Source organism: Passer montanus, unplaced genomic scaffold, assembly GCF_014805655.1.
Source record: "Passer montanus isolate IOZ18808 unplaced genomic scaffold, ASM1480565v1 scaffold19, whole genome shotgun sequence".
Lineage (NCBI taxonomy): Eukaryota > Metazoa > Chordata > Aves > Passeriformes > Passeridae > Passer > Passer montanus.
In genome coordinates, this window is record NW_024366480.1 from 1351174 (window position 1) to 1371581 (window position 20408).

A 20408-nucleotide genomic window follows, 5' to 3' on the forward strand; every position below is an offset into this window, starting at 1 on the left:
TAGTGTGTGGATGTTATGTCCTAATAGTTATGTTCTTCTGAGAATTAAGTCATTTTTCCATAGAAATTTATTTTGTGGAGTCTTTATAGGAAAATAAATGTCTCAAGAAGGTCACAAAAGAAAGACTGAAAAATCATTCTTTCAAGGATAAAGGTATAAAGAAACCCAAATAAAATAGCATCACATCAAGAAAGCAAGTACTCTCATTTAAAGCAGAATGTAAGTGCTGTGAGTTCCTGATTAGGAAGAAGACAGATCCATATAATTACATTCAAACATGTAGAATTCTAAGATCACTGCTTTGTCTTCATGGCACATACAAATATTGTATCAGTTGTGGGTAATATACTGAATTGGAGTTCGTAGTCCAGGTTAGTATGTTATGCAGAAATAGTCAGGGTTGTTTTAATTGTTACTTTGCTGTATTTTCTTCATAATTTTGGACTTAACATTATTCCAAGATTTAAACAAACAAAATATTATCAAAAGTTGGTAATAAAGCTGCAGTCTCATGTATAATCAAGATATTGCTTGTTATGTTGAATGAATAATCCACACAATAACTATTCCTCCACCTTTGTGTATATGCTGTTTCTGTCCTTATTTTTCTTTCTTAGGCTCTGCAGTTTTTACACTTGCTGGTTTCACAACTTGCTATTGATATTTTCTTTATTGACTGGGAAAGACCTAAGGGCAAAGTTCTTAAAGCAGTTGAAGGTAATTCCAACTATGCTTGTTTGTATAAGCAGCTTTGGTGAAATTCAGATATTATTCTCAGATATTAAATTTTAGAGCTTTACTGTATATACTCTTTTTAGGTGAAGGTGTTACTAAAAGTGCTGCTGCACCTGTGAGCATATGGAGGACATACTTTATAGCAAATGAGTGGAATGAAATTCAGACAGTGAGGAAAATAAATCCTCTCTTTCAAGTGCTTGCAGTTCTTTTTTTTCTGGAGGTAACTTTACTATTATCATTTATAATTCACAATGTAAGGGTCTAATGTTTAATTCTTACATTCTGTGTGGTAATAATGAATCACCTTTAAATTTACTTGCAATCATGTAACTTAGTAATTATGTTAATGCTTTTTTTTTTTAGTTTATATGTATGTATAGGTCATTGCAATATTTAATTAATGAAGACTTAAAAAAATCCCAACCATTAATTACCTTAGAGACCTTTGTTAGATTTGTTTGGGGCTTTTTTAAGGTAATGAGTTACCTTAAAGGGCTTAAGAGACTGATAAATCTGTGTACACCCTCGATTCTTTGTTTGCCTACTAGCACCCTCCTGCCACAGTCTATAGCTTTATTTCTGATTTAATATTTGTCTGAACTGAGCTTCCTTCCTGCTAATTTGCTGCAGCACCTTTTTATTATGCAGGAAATAAAATATGCCAGTTTTGTTCCTGTTGGTAGTATGCCTTCAGTTACAGCTTCAGGATATGTGAGAAACTGGCCTTTTGAAAAGTGTTTGGGCTTGTTTCTTTTGTATTTTAGTAATTTTTTCTATCTTGAGAAGTACTATTAAAATGTGTAGCATATAGTTGTTTTTGTGAGGTTCTTATACATATTTTAACGCTTTTATTCAATTTTATAGTCCTTTTAAAAGTTTTCCTTTAAACTAAATAATGAAAGTCCTGAAACTTTCTTTATTCATTATGTGAGCATTTTGGCCAGGACCAGCTTAGGTGGAATGTTACAAGAGAGGGAGAAAAGAGAGCACCTATTCTTACTGCACTCTGCAGCTACCTGAAAGGAAGGTGCAGTGAGGTGGGTGTCTCTCCTCCCAAGTCAAAAGCACTAGATATGAGGTCAACCCACCACAAGTATATTTTGGTGCAACTTCTGTTATGAAAGATTTTCACTAATTTTTCACCTCTTAAATATTTCAACACATAGTATTCCTCTCATCTTTTTTATTTTGGAACTTTTTCTATATTTTTTTGTTTAAAATATATTCAACCATACAGGTGGTGGAGGAAAATATACTTCTATACAATAAAAACAAAATAAATCAGTCTTGTAAGAGTTACAAAGCACATGAAAAATTGCTTTAACACTGGAATATATAGTACCAAAGAGCTGAAATTTGGCAGAAGTTATATCCCTATGCAATACAGCAGTTGAATCTTTTGGAGTTTCTTAGTAGAACCCAGTATTGACTTTTGGATCACACAATTGAGCTCTGTCATAGTGAGCTAGGCTACATAGTGTCATAGGCTACTATCCCCAGTTCCATTTTTCATTATTTTTTCTTACTTCCTGTTATGATGTAAACAGCAGGATCCTAATTAATACTATTCATTCTCACCTGTTGTTATATTGACCTTCTTATCTCTTCAGGTGGTGGGATTTTCAAACCTGGCTTTAATGGATGCGTCTTCCAGTCTTACAAGAAGCAGTGAGAGCTATGTAGCTCCTTGGAGCCGCATTTTAAGATTTGGGGTGTCTGCTGCACTCTGGGTAGCCATTGCCATCCTACAAGTATGTGAAACACATGACATCCTGAATTATCATTTTCAGGCTGGTTCTTGGAAGCTAGAATAAGTCTCTAGACTGTCCAAACTGCTTATCATAGCATGGGGCGTGTTCTTAACTGTTATGTTTAGTTGTTTTAGCATAGTACACCTTTGGGACTCAAAATGAATCTTCTGAGATATGAGACATCTAGCTTTGGATCAGATTTTCAATCCTCTCACTTTGTTTTATTTTAAACAACTTTGAAGCATCTAACAAGTTCAAAATAAAAAGCAGGTTCTTACTACAACTTTACTTCTTAAAGGAAGTAGTATGTCAATCCCTTTTCATTAAGTCCAATGCAATGGTGGCCACTACAGAAGTCTGTTGTTTGTGGGTGTTAAGTGGTGAAATTAATTGCTTAATAACATCAAATCTGATGAACTAATGAAAGAAAATTTTGTTGATTTATTTCAGGTTATATTTTTTGCTGTGATTTATGAAAGATTTGTTGAAGATAAGATAGGCCAATTTGTTGATTTGTGTTGTGTGAGCAATGTAAGTATTTTTGTGTCTCATTTGGGGCATTTTAAATAGAATAGTACATAAGATAGTTTTAACAATATTAAATAATGTTAATTCATTTAATTTAGATTACTAGCTAACAGCCAAAGCTGATTTTATTGGTGAACTTCAGCTCATTTTATTGATGAACTCTGCAAGATTTCAGTTAAACTTTAATTGGAAAATTATTTCAGAAGCATAGGTATCAATACATTCTTTTAAACATCTGGTTTTTAGGTTTTTTGGTTGTTTTTCTTTTTTTAGTTTAAATTGGTTACATGTGCTGATACAGAATTCAAAAATAACAAATTGTAACATAAATTAGGTGTCAAACTATTTACTGCCATTCTGCATGCTGGTTTGTGTTTTAGTCCTTTTGACTTGCAAATTGTCTTGGTTTTATTTAATACATATATGTCCAAGCTTTGCTCCTATCTTGTACTTGTCCCTCAACTGCTGAATTTCATTTTGTCCTTCTTAACAGTTATCACCTTTTGCATGCATTTTCTCTTACTCATATCTGAACTTTCTCTGCTTTACATATGGGTTTTGAAGCTTTATACTGCAGGAATTCCCTTTTAACCAAAGAAGAGTGCAGTCAGAACAGACTGGATTACCTCATTTGTCCAGAACTTCTTAAAAATACTGATTTACCTCTTTTATCAATCTTTCCAGCCATGGTTATTCCTCTTCTGTGAAACACCTATGCAGTACCCAGATTGTAGAAAAGAATTCATTGGAGTTTATGTGATATATAAGCATTGTGTCATACTGAATGAAGTTCTGTTAAATACAGTCTTTTAGGAGTTCAGCTGGAATCATGCACATGTATTACACAGCACAGAAATAACCTTTGAATAATAAGAAAAATCTAAAAGCTTTAACTTGTTGGCTCAATGGAATTAAGCAGCAGCAGATCCCTGAAATAACCTTTGAATAATAAAAAAAAAATCTAATAGCTTTAACTTGTTGGCTCAATGGAATTAAGCAGCAGCAGATCCCTGCTGTTGAATAACTAAACTTGAAGCTGGTATGTGTTTCTAGTTACATATAGATAAAACTAATTAATAAAAGAGTTGCTAAATATTTTTCTTCCATATTTTTTTCAGTACCTGCCTACTTTGTATTTGTAGCAGGACTGGCTGGTTTAACTGGTCTTCACTATGAACTCAGAAGATCAAAAATAAAATTGTAATTGTTGATTAAAGTGTTCTCTCTTCCCCCATCTCTTAGATTTCAGTGTTTCTCTTGTCACACAACTGCTTTGGTCATTATATCCATGGTCGCTCAGTGCATGGACATGCAGATACCAATATGGAAGAAATGAATATGAACCTGAAGAGAGAAGCAGTAAGTAAAAGTATTCAAGTTTATATCTGCTCAATTATTTATTTTATATAAAAACCACACACCTCTGCATTATGGATCTGCAGTTGTGGACTACACTGAACCATGTTACTTAAAGATAGCAGCTGTTAGTATGTAAATATATGACTCAGTAGTTCTTTCAACTAGCTCTTCATCTTTTTTTCCCCTTCACTATTTCATCTTGTTACTTCTTCACATTTCAAGGATATAAAATTCCTGTTTCTCTAAAAGTTTTTTTCATGTAGTTAAGAACCTTCTTTTCAATATTTAAGGTCATCATTTCAATATTTAAGGACCTTTTCATAAGGTCACAGCCACATCCAAAAAGGTGCATACCAAAAAGCTTTTGTAAAGATACAGATCTGAAACACTAATACAGAAACTTGTAATCTGCCAATCAATTCCTTTATTCCATCTCTTCTACTACGGTGATACAACCCATTCTTTACAGAAATTAATTTGCATAAGTATTTTTGTGAACTTGTCATATGTTGTATCTTCACCACAAGATCAGGCAAATATAAAATGTCTCATACAAGATCAAGGACTGCATTAAATTTCATCTTGTATCTTTTTAGGGACAAGTGTGAAAGTACCTTAAATAAGGATATTGCTATTTCAATGCTAAGTGGTCAGAAAAAAACATAACCATGTGAAAATTAAACCTCAAACTCTGAAATACAGAGGAATCTTATTAATAATGTCTTTGACTTAGGTATTCCTACAATTTTTTTTTCCTAATTGATTATTTTAATATAATTCTTTGGAAAAGCAGGGGGTTTTCCCCATGAAGATGTCAAACTATATTAAGGAAGATTTCTGAGATTTATTAAATGTGATCTGAAGAAGACATGGAAAAAGTCAGGAATCCAAACAAAGAAACAAAAAAAAGTGAGACAAGTATAGAAGAAATGATAGACCTAAAAGAAAGATCTTCAGAATAAATATCAGAATACGTATTATTAGAAGGTAATGAAAAGGCGAAAAGAGAAATATGATGTTGTGACAGCAGGGGTCAGGATTTCATGTCCTAAGGAAATCTTGCTGCAGTAGAGCAAGAGTGCAGTGATTTCAAATATTTAGAGATATTAACTATTATTTATACATGAAAGAGAGGAAATGAAAAGCTTTTGTCTTTTTTTGAGTCTGTGAATGACATTAATAATGCTAATTTACAATTGCTTTAATTGTATAGGAAAATCTGTGTAGTCAGAGAGGTTTGTTACCAAACACAGATGGCCAGACATTTCAGATTTCCATTTCAAGAAAAATGCGACTAAACTATGACTGGATTCATGAAACTTTAACAAGAGTAAGTGACATATTGGTATTCTTTAAATGTTATTTAAAATATGAAATTTCTCTGTTAAAGTCTTGGTCTTGTTGTATTTCAGAAACGTGGTCCTGCCAGGCTTTTGGACTCATCTGCAAATACTTTTGAACAAAGCACAAGGGCCTACAATGCCATGAACAAATTTCTCAGTTCTTTTATTGATCACGTGTGTATATTGACATTACTATATTATGGAAAATATACTTAAGGTACAGACTAGAAATTGTAAATCTAAAGGACAGTAATTGCTCTTTAAGCATATGTGCTTTAAGATTTGTTGCTAAAGATTTTATGGCATCCAGAACAGTACTTCATTCAAAAACAAAAAACAATTGGAGTGCTGTCCAGCAGTGCAGACGGCACTTGAAAATGACAAATCCTTTTTGTTATGTACTTATTTTTGTCTTGGAATAGACCAGTGGGTTTTGTTTCATTCATAAAGGTCTAAGTAGTTGTACTTCACTTTGTAGCAGCTTTGAAATCATAAAACAAGAAGTGTTGTTTTTCTTTTTCTTACAGGTTCATAAAGAAATGGATTATATTGTCAAAGATAAGTTGCTGCTTGAACGAATTCTTGGCATGGAGTTCATGGAACCAATAGAGAAAAGTATTTTTTATAATGGTAAAAAGATGTGTGGTATTTGTACTATTTTAAGTATCCTGGTTTCTGTGTAGATTTACAATCTAAAATGGACTTCAGAGCAGGAGAGATCACTGAATGACTACTTGTGAGGGAGATATTTAAAAGAAGTTCTTTAGAAACTATAGACATCCTGTTTATAATTTGTTATTTGACTGTGATGTTTTTTATTTAAGGCAGCTGAAAGTGACAGATGTGGTGCACATGTTCATGAAATTCATAATCATAAGCGTTGATAGAAATACACTGATAATCTAGACTGCTATGGTCCCAGAAGTTTAGATATAAATCAGGATTTCATGTCACTGAAATACACAATTTATAATAAAAATACACTGTTTCCAATCAAACTTGTATTGGACTTTTTTGAAAAAGTAGGAAAAGGGAAAAGCATATGTTTTCTTTAATTGTTCGTATATTCTTTTCTCTCATAGAAGTGGTATTTTTTAATAAAATAAAGAGGTAGATAAATGGACTAGAGTACTTTGGCTGTGAAGAAGTTACTTTCACCTTAAAATACCCATTTTCTGCAGAACCATTAAACAAAAATAATGCAAAGCTCTGAACCTCCTCCTAAATAAGCCATTTAGCAAATGTTTTTATGATTTTGTTGAGTTGGGGCCAGAGCTAACGGCTACTAAAAATTTCAGTGACAAGGAACCCATATCTGCTTCTTGATTTAAAACAACTTTTTAAAGTAATCTGATTGCAATTTCAGGAGTAAATAGAATTGTGTTTGACACATGGGTTTTACCTATCGTGTTCATCAGTATGATGCCATTTTATAAGTGAAAAGTTTGTATTATTTTTCAATAGAATGACAGGACTATCTCTTGTTGCCATAGAATGTCATCCTTAGCATGGACTGATGAATTGCACAAACTTGCAACTCACAGAAATACTAATTTATTTTTTTTTTATGTTCTCTTTCCATAGATGAAGGACACTCTTTCACTGATGTTCTCTATTATGGCAATGAAACAACACTGCTCATCTTTGATATCCTGTTTTTCTCGGTTGTGGATTTAGCTTCCCAAAGTTTTGTTTTAGCAGCTATTCTAACATACTTGCAACAAGAGGTAAATTTCAGTTTAAGAACAAAGTAATATTTTTAAATGGGAGTCAGTATGGCAGTTTAAATAGTTAACTAGATAATAAATGCAGTGAGTTAACAGTGAGCAGGGAGAGATTATACTGAGACCTTAGGAAATCAGTTTTTTATTTATTTTGTCAAATAGATTTGTGAGAAATTCATTTTGTTCACATGGTGATCCTGAATGAAGAGGTTACAAATAATTTTCAACAAAAAACAAGAATATCTGTTAAAATTAATCTCACATCATTCTATCATAATTTAGGGTGGAAAGGTAGTGGGAAATGTTTTAAAAATACTAAAGGAAATTAAGCACCTAATTCATATTATTTACAATTTAAAGATGATCTGAAGTTACCATTTATGTTAGATACTGAAACATACTAGTGTAAGTATTTTTTCATTAATACATGTTTTCCAAAATGTTCTTAGATATTTAGGTTTATTCGTAGTACACTTGGGCAGAAGAATTTGGCATCCAAAACCTTGGTGGATCAAAGATTTCTCATTTAATTGAGAAGATGAAAAACTGTTAAGGATTTAATAATGGAAAATACGAACATGATCAAAGCGTCTCTGACCTGCAGATTAATTGTAGTGCACTTTTCAACAATAACAATGTAATGGGTTTGAAACTTGTCTTTTTTTATATTTTGTGCTATTAAGCTTTATTTTTCTGTATTTATAGGGTTTTCATTTTTAATTTGTGAACACTAAGCCATGAGTCTTTAAAAAGAAAGGTACATGCAAATAAGACAGAAGTAAACTTACTGTTGTTATTATTAGAATAAGACAAAAATTATTTTATGGCTTTTGATAAGATATGGACCACTGACTTTGAGGCAACAAATTGAGCATCTGATGGACAGGAGAGGTTGCCAACTCTGAAATTCTCTGAAAATACCTTAAATCTTTGTTCTTTTGTTAAAGTTATTTTGAGGTGTAATGTATAGCAAATATATGTCAAATTTTACACAGCACAAGATTTGTTTTGAATTAAGTTAGTATTTCAGGAGGAATTTTTAAATATCACTTATTTGCAGCAACTTCCACTTGAAATTTTTTAGGTTTCTGTCTTTTGTCATACAGTATTGTATAATTATGTCTCTTCTCTTGGAGTTTATAATTGTTTTTCTTGGGTGTGGCCTACACATGACATCCCAAACATGTATTTGAGGTACAGTTGTGTTACAATGATGTAGAAAAAGAGGCTATGATAGAGCAGAGGCGATGGCCATCAGCATTTGGGATTTGTTCTTGATCTTCTGTCTTGTGGTGCTAGATGTTCAGAGAAACAACAGTAATTATTCCGTTCAGTTTTTCCACACAAGTGAAATGGAAGCAATTTTTAAAAATCTTTTTAGAATTGTTTTCACAAGTGCTCATGGTCTCTTAATTTTCTGATTTTATTATCTTTATATATAACAGAGACATAATAATTTTACTGTCATCATATTTTTGGAATTTAGAAAGATTAATAATTACTCAAGTGCCAAGGGAGATTGTGAATGGCCTTCAAATCACCTTAAACTGAGGTGCCTACCTCCCATTTTTGTCACTAAAAAGTCTCCCTATCTTTTTATACTTAATGTTTTTTCAGTAAATAGTTAAACATGAATAGTGTTTGCTGGATTTATAGCTGTTACTTGTCTTTAGATGACTCAACAAGGGACTTACAGGAGCAAAAACACCAGAAAAATATTATCAGTCACCATCATCTCATGTTTATTCTGAAACAGACTGAGGACATGACTGGTTGAACTTTGCAGATTTCCTGTGCAGATATGCTTATCTGAGTTGAAGCAGCATTGCATTTCAGGTGGTTTTTGGCTTCATAAAGAGGACCATGTTCTCATGTTGGTACCATGTCATATCACACCAAACTGAGAGTAACATGGATGTAAATCTCACAGTCACTATTGCTCCACTGCATTTGCTTTTGGTGTTGCAAAGCCTGTGTCTCTTGCTACTCCAGTGTAGTTGTACTGAGTGATAGAACGTGCCTGCCAGTAAGGCTGTGCTCAGAGAGATAACTGAAAAGCTGATTTGCAGTGGGACATCCATTTATTAATGTGCAGTTTAGCATGGGCAGTTCCATTTCATGCTTTCCTTGCTTCTCTCTACTTATGGACACAATTCTTAGTTTGTTGGTACACACTATGCCTCAGAAAATGTGGTTTCTAATAGAATGAAGTGTTCAGGGTAATAAAATTAAGATTGTTGCATTTCTGGTGAATGTAGTAATTAAAGTGTCTATTAGGTTTTGGATCCGTTTAAACAGCCAAAAATCATATTTCCACTGGGAACCATGACTGTATGACTACATTAGTTGTGAGGTTTCTTGTCAGTGATCTACTGAGAGCTGAAATTGTAAATTAAGCTAAGGAGCCATCTGACAAAGGACATTCACAAGACAAAGTTAGCCTCAGCTGGTGCCCATGTATTTCTTTGGTGGATATCTTTGCATAGCTTAACTAAACTTAAGTCCTTACAAGGCCCTGCAAAGTCAGTTTATGAGAGGAAATAAAAGTTTTGTCATGTGACCTCAAGCTAACAGATGTGACTAAAGGGGTGTAGGGAGTTGCTGTGGTCCATTAAAGAGCGAGGGTGACCCTGGTGCAGTGCCCTAATACTGATCTTTAGGCCAGGAGAACTGTGAATAGAACGGCACATCGCTGTCAGTGGTCACAGGCACAGGCTTGTTCTCTCTGAATTCTGGTGATGTGTTCATGATCATGAAGTGTTTCGAGTACCACACCTCAACCATACCTTCTCCAGAGTGGTCAGATTCATGACCAACTCCAGTCAGAGTAATTAAACGAACTAGACTTGGGTGAAGCAGAGAATGTCTGAAAGCAGAACGAAGATGTGGTTGTGCCATCTGTAGGTGTGTGGTTTCAATTAATTCAGTTTTCATCAGTTCAATACCTGCAGAAATGGAGACGTTTCAGCATGGGGGCTCTCACTCTGTACCCTGTTCTCAATGCTTGTGCTAACCAGGTACATGTCTCATACAAAACTCCTGCTTTGAGTTTGCTTTAATTATGCTATGCCTTTAATTATCTGCTGCACAGTAGGGCACGTGAAAGCTTTAATGGCCTTGCATTTTGCAAGAACTACTGCTAAAAGCAACTCTTCTTAACAGATAAATGATAAATTAATCTAAAAACATCCTGTCAAAACAGTTCAGTCACTTGGCCCTCTCTTTCTCCTCAGTGTACACACTACTCTGTTCTGCTTTATTTTTCCAGATCATTTGTCTAAAACGTTAATTTTCCTAGCATAGGCACTCTACATGATTTAGGAAATAATTACAGGAGTCAAAAGCTCCAGGAATTTGAAGAAGCTTTTCTTCACTGTTGCTGTCCAGTGAACACTTGGAACAGGTTGGCTGAGCTTTGTTCACCTACTCCTTGATATTTGTTCAGGAAATATCAAACTTGGTATTTGTTCAAGAAATGGTTGTACTTGTACTTCCAGCTTAATGGTTTTTATTTTTTTAACATTAATATGGATCTACGATGTATTGTTCATGTGATGAGTGTCTTTCAGGTTTCTAAATGTTCTGTTTGCCCACCTGGCATTTCAGTCTCTCCTGTCTGTTTCTCTCAGCAATAAAAAAATGTCAAAGATTTGAGAGAGGTTTTTTTCCGCTTGTTAATTGAGTTGACCCAAAGCTACAACGTTTCTTCTTCCATGCACATGAGATTAGGGCCAGAGGCTGCTGCTGGCTCTGCAGTCCAGAGAAGCTCTGTCAGAACAAGTGTGAGAAAGGGGTTTTGCAGTCCGTGCAACAATGGAGTTAGTTTAGTTAGTATCCAAAACAAATAGTTTTGTATAGCCAAAAGTAATAGATGAGATGGTTGTTTTTTGCCAAGTTAGATACCAAACAAGTTATTTCAATAATTAAAATTTGCATGTACAGACAAAGAATAGTAACTTCAAAAATATGTTAACATTTACAGGTTTCATTTACTGGCATGGACTTGCCATTTTACTACAACATTCATTTGAATGGTAGGGGTGGGTGTGTGACTGAGGTAAACCCTACCAGAGGTGAGAAGTGGTGCTGGCAGCGTGCTCAGCTTCCACCCTTCCATCAGCTGCTGCAGCACCGTGATGCCAGCCAAGCCAGCTCCAGGGGTGTTGGTTTGTCTTCAGGCTCAGCAGGAGTGTTTGAGCAGTGCATGAAAGGGACAGTGAGACTGTGACACACTTCTAAGAAAATCACAAGTAAATGGATGGTGGAAGGAGGTAACTACCTAACCTCTCAAAACTGGTCTCCCTCAACACTACCTACTTTGCCCTAACTTTTTTTCTCTACCCAGTATCATGCCCATTTCTCCTTACCTTTTCACTAATTAAAAGCACTGTTCAACTCCCCTGTGCCCCAAGCCACTGCCTCTATCACCTCATCACTGTCAGCTGAGAGGAAGATCCTGCCCCTCTCTTCCTGCAGGTCTGGCAGCCAGGCTCTGCCGGGGCAGATGCTGCCTTTCTCCACTTCCCTGGGCAAAGGAGGAGAGAGGTGACCTCAGCAGGAGAATGCTGCCAAGCTGAGCAGCACTGTGTGCCAAGGTGTGCCTCAGGGTTGCAGCACAGGTTCTTTGGTGAGAAGAATGAAAATCCAAACATAACCTTAAAAGTCAGTTTAAAAGTGTGAAGTCCTAACTTCCATGTATATATAAAAGAAGGAATAAAACCAAGAGGCCTCAAAAAAACCCTGATCTTTGAGCACTGGCTTCCTCCAGCTTTGCTTCTTCTATTGCCTATATACCATCTCCATCCCAGAACACACCCTTCCTTCCTTCCTTCCTTCCTTCCTTCCTTCCTTCCTTCCTTCCTTCCTTCCTTCCTTCCTCCCTCCGCACTGGCTTCCTCCAGCTTTGCTTCTTCTATTGCCTATATACCATCACCATCCCAGAACACACACAGGTTGGGCTAGGGATCCTAGAGCCTGTGGGACAATCCCCAGGGAATTCCATGGGAGATGCATTTGCCTCTCTGCAAGCTGAGTTACATTTTACCTTGGTAGAGCTTCAGTGAGCTGTGATGGTCTCAAGGCCTGGCCAGCTGTATCCCACTCTGTTCCAGCTGCTTTACCGACCTACTGATGCTACTTGAGACTTGTCACCCCTTTGGTTTTCCCTGTGACTTCAGTCACAGCAGGAGTCGCTCCAAGCCTGGGAGCGGGAGAGGTGAGGCAGCCCTTGGGGCTAATGAGGGAATGTTTGATGTTCAAAGCTCATCTGTGGAACAGCTCTGCAGAGGTCAGGAGGCAGCACTGGATTAGCTGACATGGAGAACTTCCCTTTGAATGTTCAGAATTGTTCTTTTGTTAATCTGTGAAAGCTGAGCCCACACCTGTCAATCTCCTCACAACCTGTGGTGTTCCTGGAATCAAACCAGAGGCTGAATCTGAGCAGAGAGAAGGAAATGTACTTGCCATAGCACTAAAGCAGTTATTCCTAGAAAACATGCAGCAATTGAGACAGATCTAGATGGTTTATTTCAGTGGTTGGGGTTTTTTTATATAAGTGCCTTTTATTATGGAATTATCAAATTTGCATTTTACAGGTCTGTGTGTCAGGGTAGCAGAAAGGTCCATGCAGTATGGAGGAAACAGGAATGGATAAAATTACCTGTAACCCCATGGTCACCATAATCTTCTCAACCTGGTTTGCAGCTGCAGGAAAATAATCCCCTTCAAATCATACAAGAAATAAGTCTCCAGTTCTTCCTGCAAATGCTGAATTGTGTTATTTGCTTTTGGCTTTGCCTGATCTCTGGGACAAGAGCTGCACCGAGTGACCTCGCAAGCAAACAGCTCAGTACCTCCCAGAGCCTGATTCCCCTTCCCATCCATGCCCTGCCACTGGCAGCCAACCTGGGATGAATAAATTTCACACTTTCACGTGCTGCACTTCCCCCTGAATTCTCTGCACACTCCATGGAGCTGTTGGGGCAGCATCCCTCCTCCGCAGCCTCTTGGAGGATGGATCTGGCACTGGCTTTGGGGCACATCCCCAGGCTGCTGCCCCACCCTTCTCCTTTTCAGGCTCACCTGGACCTGCAGAGAGCCAAGCCCCAGAAACATTGGCTAGGGGACTGCAGGAGTTAAGCTGAAATCTTTGTGTTTAATAACAGCTGTGCTGAAAGCTTGGTATTTATTGGACTATCCTGGAAGGTCAGAGCAGCAATGACGCCAGGAAAGGGACCCCTCAGGTGTTCATTTCTCCTAAAAACATACAGTCAGAAACTAGTTTCTGTTTTTTCAACAGTTTGAGATAGGAAAGGAAAAAGCTGCATTTCCTATTTGCAATGTTTTCTTTTTTTTACAATTACAATGCAATGAGTATTATGACCCAAAATTTGAGGCAACCAAAAGCTCAGTGGAGAACTTGATGAGACACTGGGTTCTCCCCACATCATCCTAAATCCACAGGGACAGGGAGGTACACCTTCTCATAAGGATGGAGGCAAAGCCTGACAAATTCATCTGTGTAGACATGGTTACAGTTAAAAAAAAAAAAAAAAAAAAAGAGAGAGAGAGACAGAGAGAGACAGAGAGAATATGGCTGCCTGGCTTGCACAGGCAGCTGCAGCTCAGCAGTGGCTAACACTGATCTTACTGCATATAATTTCTCTTAGGTGACACCCTGTCATTGCATCTGCAGAAACCCCAGCACTGTGCTCTTTGGAAGGGAACACAACTGAATTCCTCTGAAGGCTGCAGATGCTGTGATGGCTCTCAGGGATTTGTGAGCATGGTGAGGGAAAGTGCTGGGTCTGAGACCTGTGGATCAGGACCATCTGGTCTGTCAGCAGGAAGAGCAGGATCCCACAGCAATGCTGTCTGGTTTGCAGCTGTGCAACTGTGCCACCCCTGTTACACAGGTTGTAAGGAAAGGTTGTCTGCTTTCAGTGAGGAAGTTCTGCTTCCTCACCCCAAATGCTGTAAGCAAACCACAATTTCCTCAATCTCTCTAGCTGTGTAGAGCTAGCATTGCTCTCCAGTGCTTTATTTCTGACAGCCTGAATAAATGCAGAGAAATGGTTTGATGACACACTTCTTTGTAATAATAATATTCATTGCCCATGCTCAGCAGACATGAAGCCAGAAGAGACCATGAGGTTATGGAACCTCCTTTGGTGGCCACTCAGGGCTCTTAGTTCCGCTGGCACAGTCACACTGATTCCCCATCCCTTGTCATCAAGGGAACCGCTGCCTTCCCAGCAACCATTGCCAGGGAAGGGCTGGGATTCTTAATGCAATTAAGTAGTAGACATTTAAATGTATCTAGATGGGAGAACAGAAAGGAGTTTATCTGCTCTGGGGAATGACTTCTGCCTCCTGCTTTACCTGGGAGAGCTTGAAATAGATGCAGTAAGTAAGGGCAAAATATAGAGAATTAAAAAGTTTCACCGCCCCCCAGTGATTGCCATGCCATCCATGGTTATAAAAGCTGTACTGGAAGCCACAGTATATAATTAGAGGAGGAGGATGTTTTCACATTGTCTGCCTGTGTGTATGCAGGAGAGTAAAAGCCTGGCTGCTCTTCATACCTCTCGTCAGTCTCTCGGCTCAAGGATGGCATCATAGACACCTGCAAGATGCTTGTGCTTGGAAATAAACACCTCTAGAACCCAGCTCACAGCTGGGTTCAGCCTCAGCCCCTGATATTACCTGTGCAGTGGCACTGAAATGGATCTAGCTGGGCAAGTGGCTCAGAGGGCTGTTGGTGAGAAAGGAACCCTGGCAGGGTCTGCTGTCCTGCAGGGCCAGGATGATGCTGGTGGCACAGGTGAGAGGAGGAAAAAGTGGAAGAGCCAGGCCTGGGCACAGGTGCCTGGGGCAGCAGGCCTCAGTTTTGCCCAGAGACATGAGAGCAAAGCACAGCACCAGCCCAGGACCATGAGCTCTTTCAGCTGTTTTTGGCACTGCACAAGAACAAGGCAGCCCGTTCCTGTGTTCTCTTCCTCTGCAGCCCCTTTGCCACAAGGAGAGCGTGCAGTAAACGTGAATGCTGAGCACACAGCACCGCCCCATCCCTGGCTGCTGGCAACCCGCACACCCAAGCACCCAGCAGGGCTGAGCTGGGACTACAGTGAGGGGCCTGAGCCAGGGCAGCAGAGACAATCACCAGTGATGACACCTTCTCGTATGGTTATGTATTCAGACCTTAGCCAAGAATTGCCAGATTCCCTTGTCCCAGCAAATACATGAAAAAGGCATTTCTTGAGAAAAGTGCCTACAGTCCAGGAAATTGCCATCTTCCAGCTTTTCCAGATGACAAAGGCACAGGAGATCCATGGTACAGAAGGCTATATGCACCAAATTAACCTTTGTGGGAGGACTGGAGCCACCAGCAAGGTGGGGAGAGCAACGTCTTGTAGGGTCTGGGTAACCTCAGAGTGCACTTTCTTCCTGCAAACCACCTCTGCAAGCAAACCCGATGGTTCCCAGCAGGGTGGCCACGCTGGCAGGTTAAAGGTACGTGGCCCCCACGTGTTTGTAAGCATTACCCCAAGAGTCGGTAGGGACCAGTGACCTTCCTGGCCCCAAGTCATTGCTTCAGAGTTTAAAGGAGGGCTGTAAGCAATGATAAAATGCTCCAAAGGTCATATCCCTGTCCAAACTCTGGGGATGCTGCAGGTCTATGTCTCCTTTGTTGCCAAGGAGTGATTTAGCTAAAGGAAAGGGTCCTTCCCATTTGCTTTATCTGGAAATGTTTTTTCCAAAGAACCCCACCAAGCACATGCTGAAATTCCACTGGTGGCCGGATCACCCTTGCTGTGTCATAGCACAAGCTCTTGCACAGTTTGCTCCCAAGATAATTATTTTTAGGAGCAGGAGAAGGTATTCATGCTCCCAACAAACTACACTGTTAAACACAATTTTCCTCTGGGTTTACACACACATAGAAAGGTTTTACTCAAGTCAAACCTGGAATAGAAATGTTTCAGACAACCTCCTTCTTGTTTGCTCAGTCCCAGAGCAGTGCTGATTTAAGAATATTGTCTTGATGGTAACCTGTTGGAAAAGTTTAAAATCCTTTCACAACCTGGAGAGAAAAGGAGGCCACTCAGTGAAGGTTCTTTCTGGGGGCAGTGGCAGGGGTTAGCACTCCCCAGGCAGCCATCTGTGCTCATTAGTTCTGCTGGAAGGCTGCACTGGCCCACCATAGGAAAAAAAGGAGGGTTCTGGAAAGGCACAAATTAAAGCAGCTGGTAATTCCCCTTCTGCCTCTACCTGAGCGTGCAGGTTTAAATGAGATGCAGCTTCACAGCAGTGATTTTGGAAGGCTCTGCCAATGCTGGAGCCCTGCTGGGGTTGGGCTGGCTCCTCGGTGAGGGGGCTGCACTCCAAAAACGCGGAAGAGAGCTGAAAGGGTGATGTGTGCAGGGCCACCTTTGGGAGCGCGTAAGCTGCGGGACAAAAGGCACGCTTGTGCAAGCCGCGGAGGCTGAAGGAGGAAGGGCGTTTCCTGGCACCCCTCCCTCCGCAGCTGCCGCTCGCAGCGCAGCCGCAGCCCCCGCCTCCCCCGCCGCCCCGGGCGCCTTCTGGCCGGGCAGCGCCGCCTTGGGGCCCAGGGCCCTGCGGAGCAGCCGCTCTGCCCCAGCCCAGCTCTGCCCGGCAGGAACTCCTCGCAGCTGCGAACGAGGAGCCGCAGAGGCTCCGGCAGCTGGCCCAGGGACAAGGAGCAGATGTCGCGCTGGTCCCGGACACGTTGCCGGGAGTTGCTTGGCTGTCGCCCCAAACTCCAGTTCCCTTCTCAGCTCAAAAATCCACTCGTTCATCCTCTCTAAGGGCACTTCCTCACCTTATGCACCTGCCTATTCCAAACACCACATCTCTGACTGCCACCACCCTGCAACACTCCAGTGTCCCTGCCCTTGTGTCGCACAGCAGGCAGTGCCACCCCCTTGCAGTCTCTTCACGGCCAGGGCTGACCACCGGGCAGCTCTGCTCCCACCATCCTGTCCACCTACACTCAATTGCTGGCAGAAGTCTGGCCAGACAAAGCCCAGCTTTTTCTTGGACAGAAAGGAACTACAGGACCACACTTGGGCCAGGGAAATTCTTCATCCAGGAACAATACAGAACATTATTTTGTTTCCTGGGATAGAGAGAACTGAGCCAAAGAAGGTAAAAACATCTGGGAACATAGGAGAAATGCCTTTTGATGAAATTAGCTGATTGTTTTCAAAAATACCTGGGTTGAATACCGAACGTTTGATGTGGCAATTTAATTTATGTTGGGGATGCCCACAGAGAATGGTGATTGAAACACTCCAGAATACTCCCAAATACTTTGCAAAATATTGTATGACCTCTTTGCCATCAAATATCTGCCAAACACTTGGATGTCCCTGGCTCAGGCCCGCTCTGTGCAGCCTGCTCTTGTACAAGGACAAGTTCTAGCCTAAACACTGCCTTCCCAACAGCGATCCCAGTGCTGCCAGCAGGGTTTCAATGCTGAGGCCTCCTCAAAGTGAAGAAAACTGTGACTTCCCCTGACCACCCATGCAAAGGCTGTGTGTCAGACTCTCTTTCTGCTGGCTGCCACGGGACCAAAGCCAAAGGAACAGACTTCCACTTCTGCTTGTGAGAATCTCCCCACTGAACCAGTCCAGTTGTTTAAGTGCCCAACAAAAGCATAAAATGTATCAAAACAGCATAGGAATAGGATCTCAGTAAGGGAGAGGCACAAATGTGAAAGTATAGTCTTAATTAAAACAATCTCCCTGTAATTATCTCAAGTTAATGGTCATATTGTAAAGTTGTGCCTACAATAATCTGAGTTAACATTCTTTTATGTATATGTTATATATACTGTTATATGAAGCAACATGCAACCCACTTCAGGGTTATCAGCTTGTTGTCATCCCCATCCATATCTTATGGCTTTTATTCAGGAAGTGTGAATTGAGGCAAAATAGCTACACCTTACCAAATCCCCAGTTATTTTAGATCAATTATGATCAGAAATACATTTCCATGAAACTATGGGCACCTGCATACACGTACATTCCCTGGTCATGAACTCAGTCAATTCAGGGGTTAAAAGTACATTTTTTTCTCACCCCCAGCACAGTGAAATGTAAATACACCACTTGTTTTGCTGCTCTGCTCTGTGTTTCAGCCACAGAGGGTCCAGAAGTTAGTGCTTAGCTGGCAATTTTGGTGATAATGAGGGACACAGAGCAGCCTGTTCATTTACAGCCACATCACCTCTGCTGACAGAAGTAAAAATGGGCTTTTGTCAACATGAATAAACAAATTAGAAACCGCTCTGGAGAGACAGAGCTCTGGTAGCCACATTTCGTCAACAGAGAAAGGAGGGGAGGGCCAGGCCCTTCCAGGCACTGGCTGCAGGGATGTGAGTGACCTGCCTGCCTGTAACACTGCTCCTCTATCCCTGTGCTGCCCTGGGCTGCCTGTAACGCTGCTCCTCTATCCCTGCTGCTGCCCAGGGCTGCCTGTAACGCTGCTCCTCTATCCCTGTGCTGCCCTGGGCTGCCTGTAACGCTGCTCCTCTATCCCTGCTGCTGCCCTGGGCTGCCTGTAACGCTGCTCCTCTCTCCCTGTGCTGCTGCCCAGGGCTGCCTGTAAGGCTGCTCCTCTCTCTGTGCTGCTGCCCAGGGCTGCCTGTAACGCTGCTCCTCTCCCTGTGCTGCTGCCCAGGGCTGCTTGTAACGCTGCTCCTCTCTCTGTGCTGCTGCCCAGGGCTGCCTGTAATGCTGCTCCTCTCTCCCTGCTGCCGGCCTGGCGTGAAGGCAGCCCGGGGACCCGGCCAGGCACAGAAGGAGCAGGGCTGTGCTCCCTGGACAGGGTGGCTCAGAGTGTGCTGGCCTGTCTCCCACTGGTCACTGCTGCTCCACCAGGGAATAATGGATGCCCTACATCTGGCGGGAAATTTTGTCAAAACAACAGGTTTTTATCAGAAAATGCCAGTTCATCAAATTCAGCAGGCTTTGAACCAGCAGAGTAGTTTCTAATAAATTTTCTGGGAAAAAAAGAAACAGATTCTTTTCAGGACCTGCCTCATTCCTTTCAGATTTCTTGAGCTGCACAGTTGCTAGCAGAGCAGTTTCTAATAAACTTCTGGGGAAAAAAAAAAGAAACAGATTCTTTTCAGGACCTGCCTCATTCCTTTCAGATTTCTTGAGCTGCACAGTTGCCAAGGACTTACACATCCACAGCTTCACAGGGCTGCTAATATTTCAGACTTTTTATTTTCCAGGGATGAGAAGACTGGAAAGGCCTAGCACAAATAGGGCTTATAGGTTCCTTCAGAACAGGATAGAACCTGGCATCCTGGAGGACATCCTATCCCACCAAGGTCATAAAGGTTCCAATGCTCAGGGAACAAGAAGCCTGGACACATTGACAAAGACTTGGATAACACAGAATGAAATTCCTGGACTAAAGGAAGTTTATAGGAACACCAAACCCCGAACCAATTAAAACCCCAGGGTCTCCATTCAGGTTTCATACTATCAAAACTTCATTTTGAAATTGAACTTTTCCTTTGTTGTCTGTGAGGAACAGACCCACCACCGTCCTCCCACCCCTGAGAAAGGAGAATGCTTGTGCTTTCTAAGTCTCCATCCTTTCCTCTCACTTCTTGTGGTATCTGCAGGTTTTCCTGAATATTTCTTATGGGAAAATACATTTCCCTCAGGGCTGCCTTCATGGTATTGAGGGCACACAATTGTTGTGTTATCCAAGTGCTTATCTCCCCTCTGTTTGATGTTTATAAGGGCTATTTGCCAATGATTTCCAAGGTGTTTTAATAACAGGTGTTGCTTCCTTTATGTATGACAGAGTGAAATGGCCTGTATGAGATCCAGAGATAGGGCAAATAAGGGATGCACTGCTCTGCTATAATAGTCTCTTCTGGATAATGTTTCCTTCCACCACCAGGGTGAGACTGGATGTCC

General features: G+C 40.5%; 1 protein-coding gene across 1 annotated transcript in view; it reads left to right on the forward strand.

Moving 5' to 3' along the window:
* The window catches only part of TMEM67 (transmembrane protein 67), a 32690-nt gene extending 21605 nt beyond the window's left edge, over positions 1–11085 (forward strand). Inside the window, exons 19-28 of the mRNA XM_039706296.1 lie at positions 618–717; positions 819–958; positions 2349–2489; positions 2940–3020; positions 4260–4376; positions 5590–5706; positions 5789–5893; positions 6247–6349; positions 7304–7446; positions 7893–11085. Coding sequence (XP_039562230.1) covers positions 618–717; positions 819–958; positions 2349–2489; positions 2940–3020; positions 4260–4376; positions 5590–5706; positions 5789–5893; positions 6247–6349; positions 7304–7446; positions 7893–7973 — 1128 coding nt within the window. The 3' untranslated portion in view covers positions 7974–11085. The remainder of the gene's footprint in view (positions 1–617; positions 718–818; positions 959–2348; positions 2490–2939; positions 3021–4259; positions 4377–5589; positions 5707–5788; positions 5894–6246; positions 6350–7303; positions 7447–7892) is intronic.
* The last annotated feature ends 9323 nt before the right edge of the window (positions 11086–20408 follow it).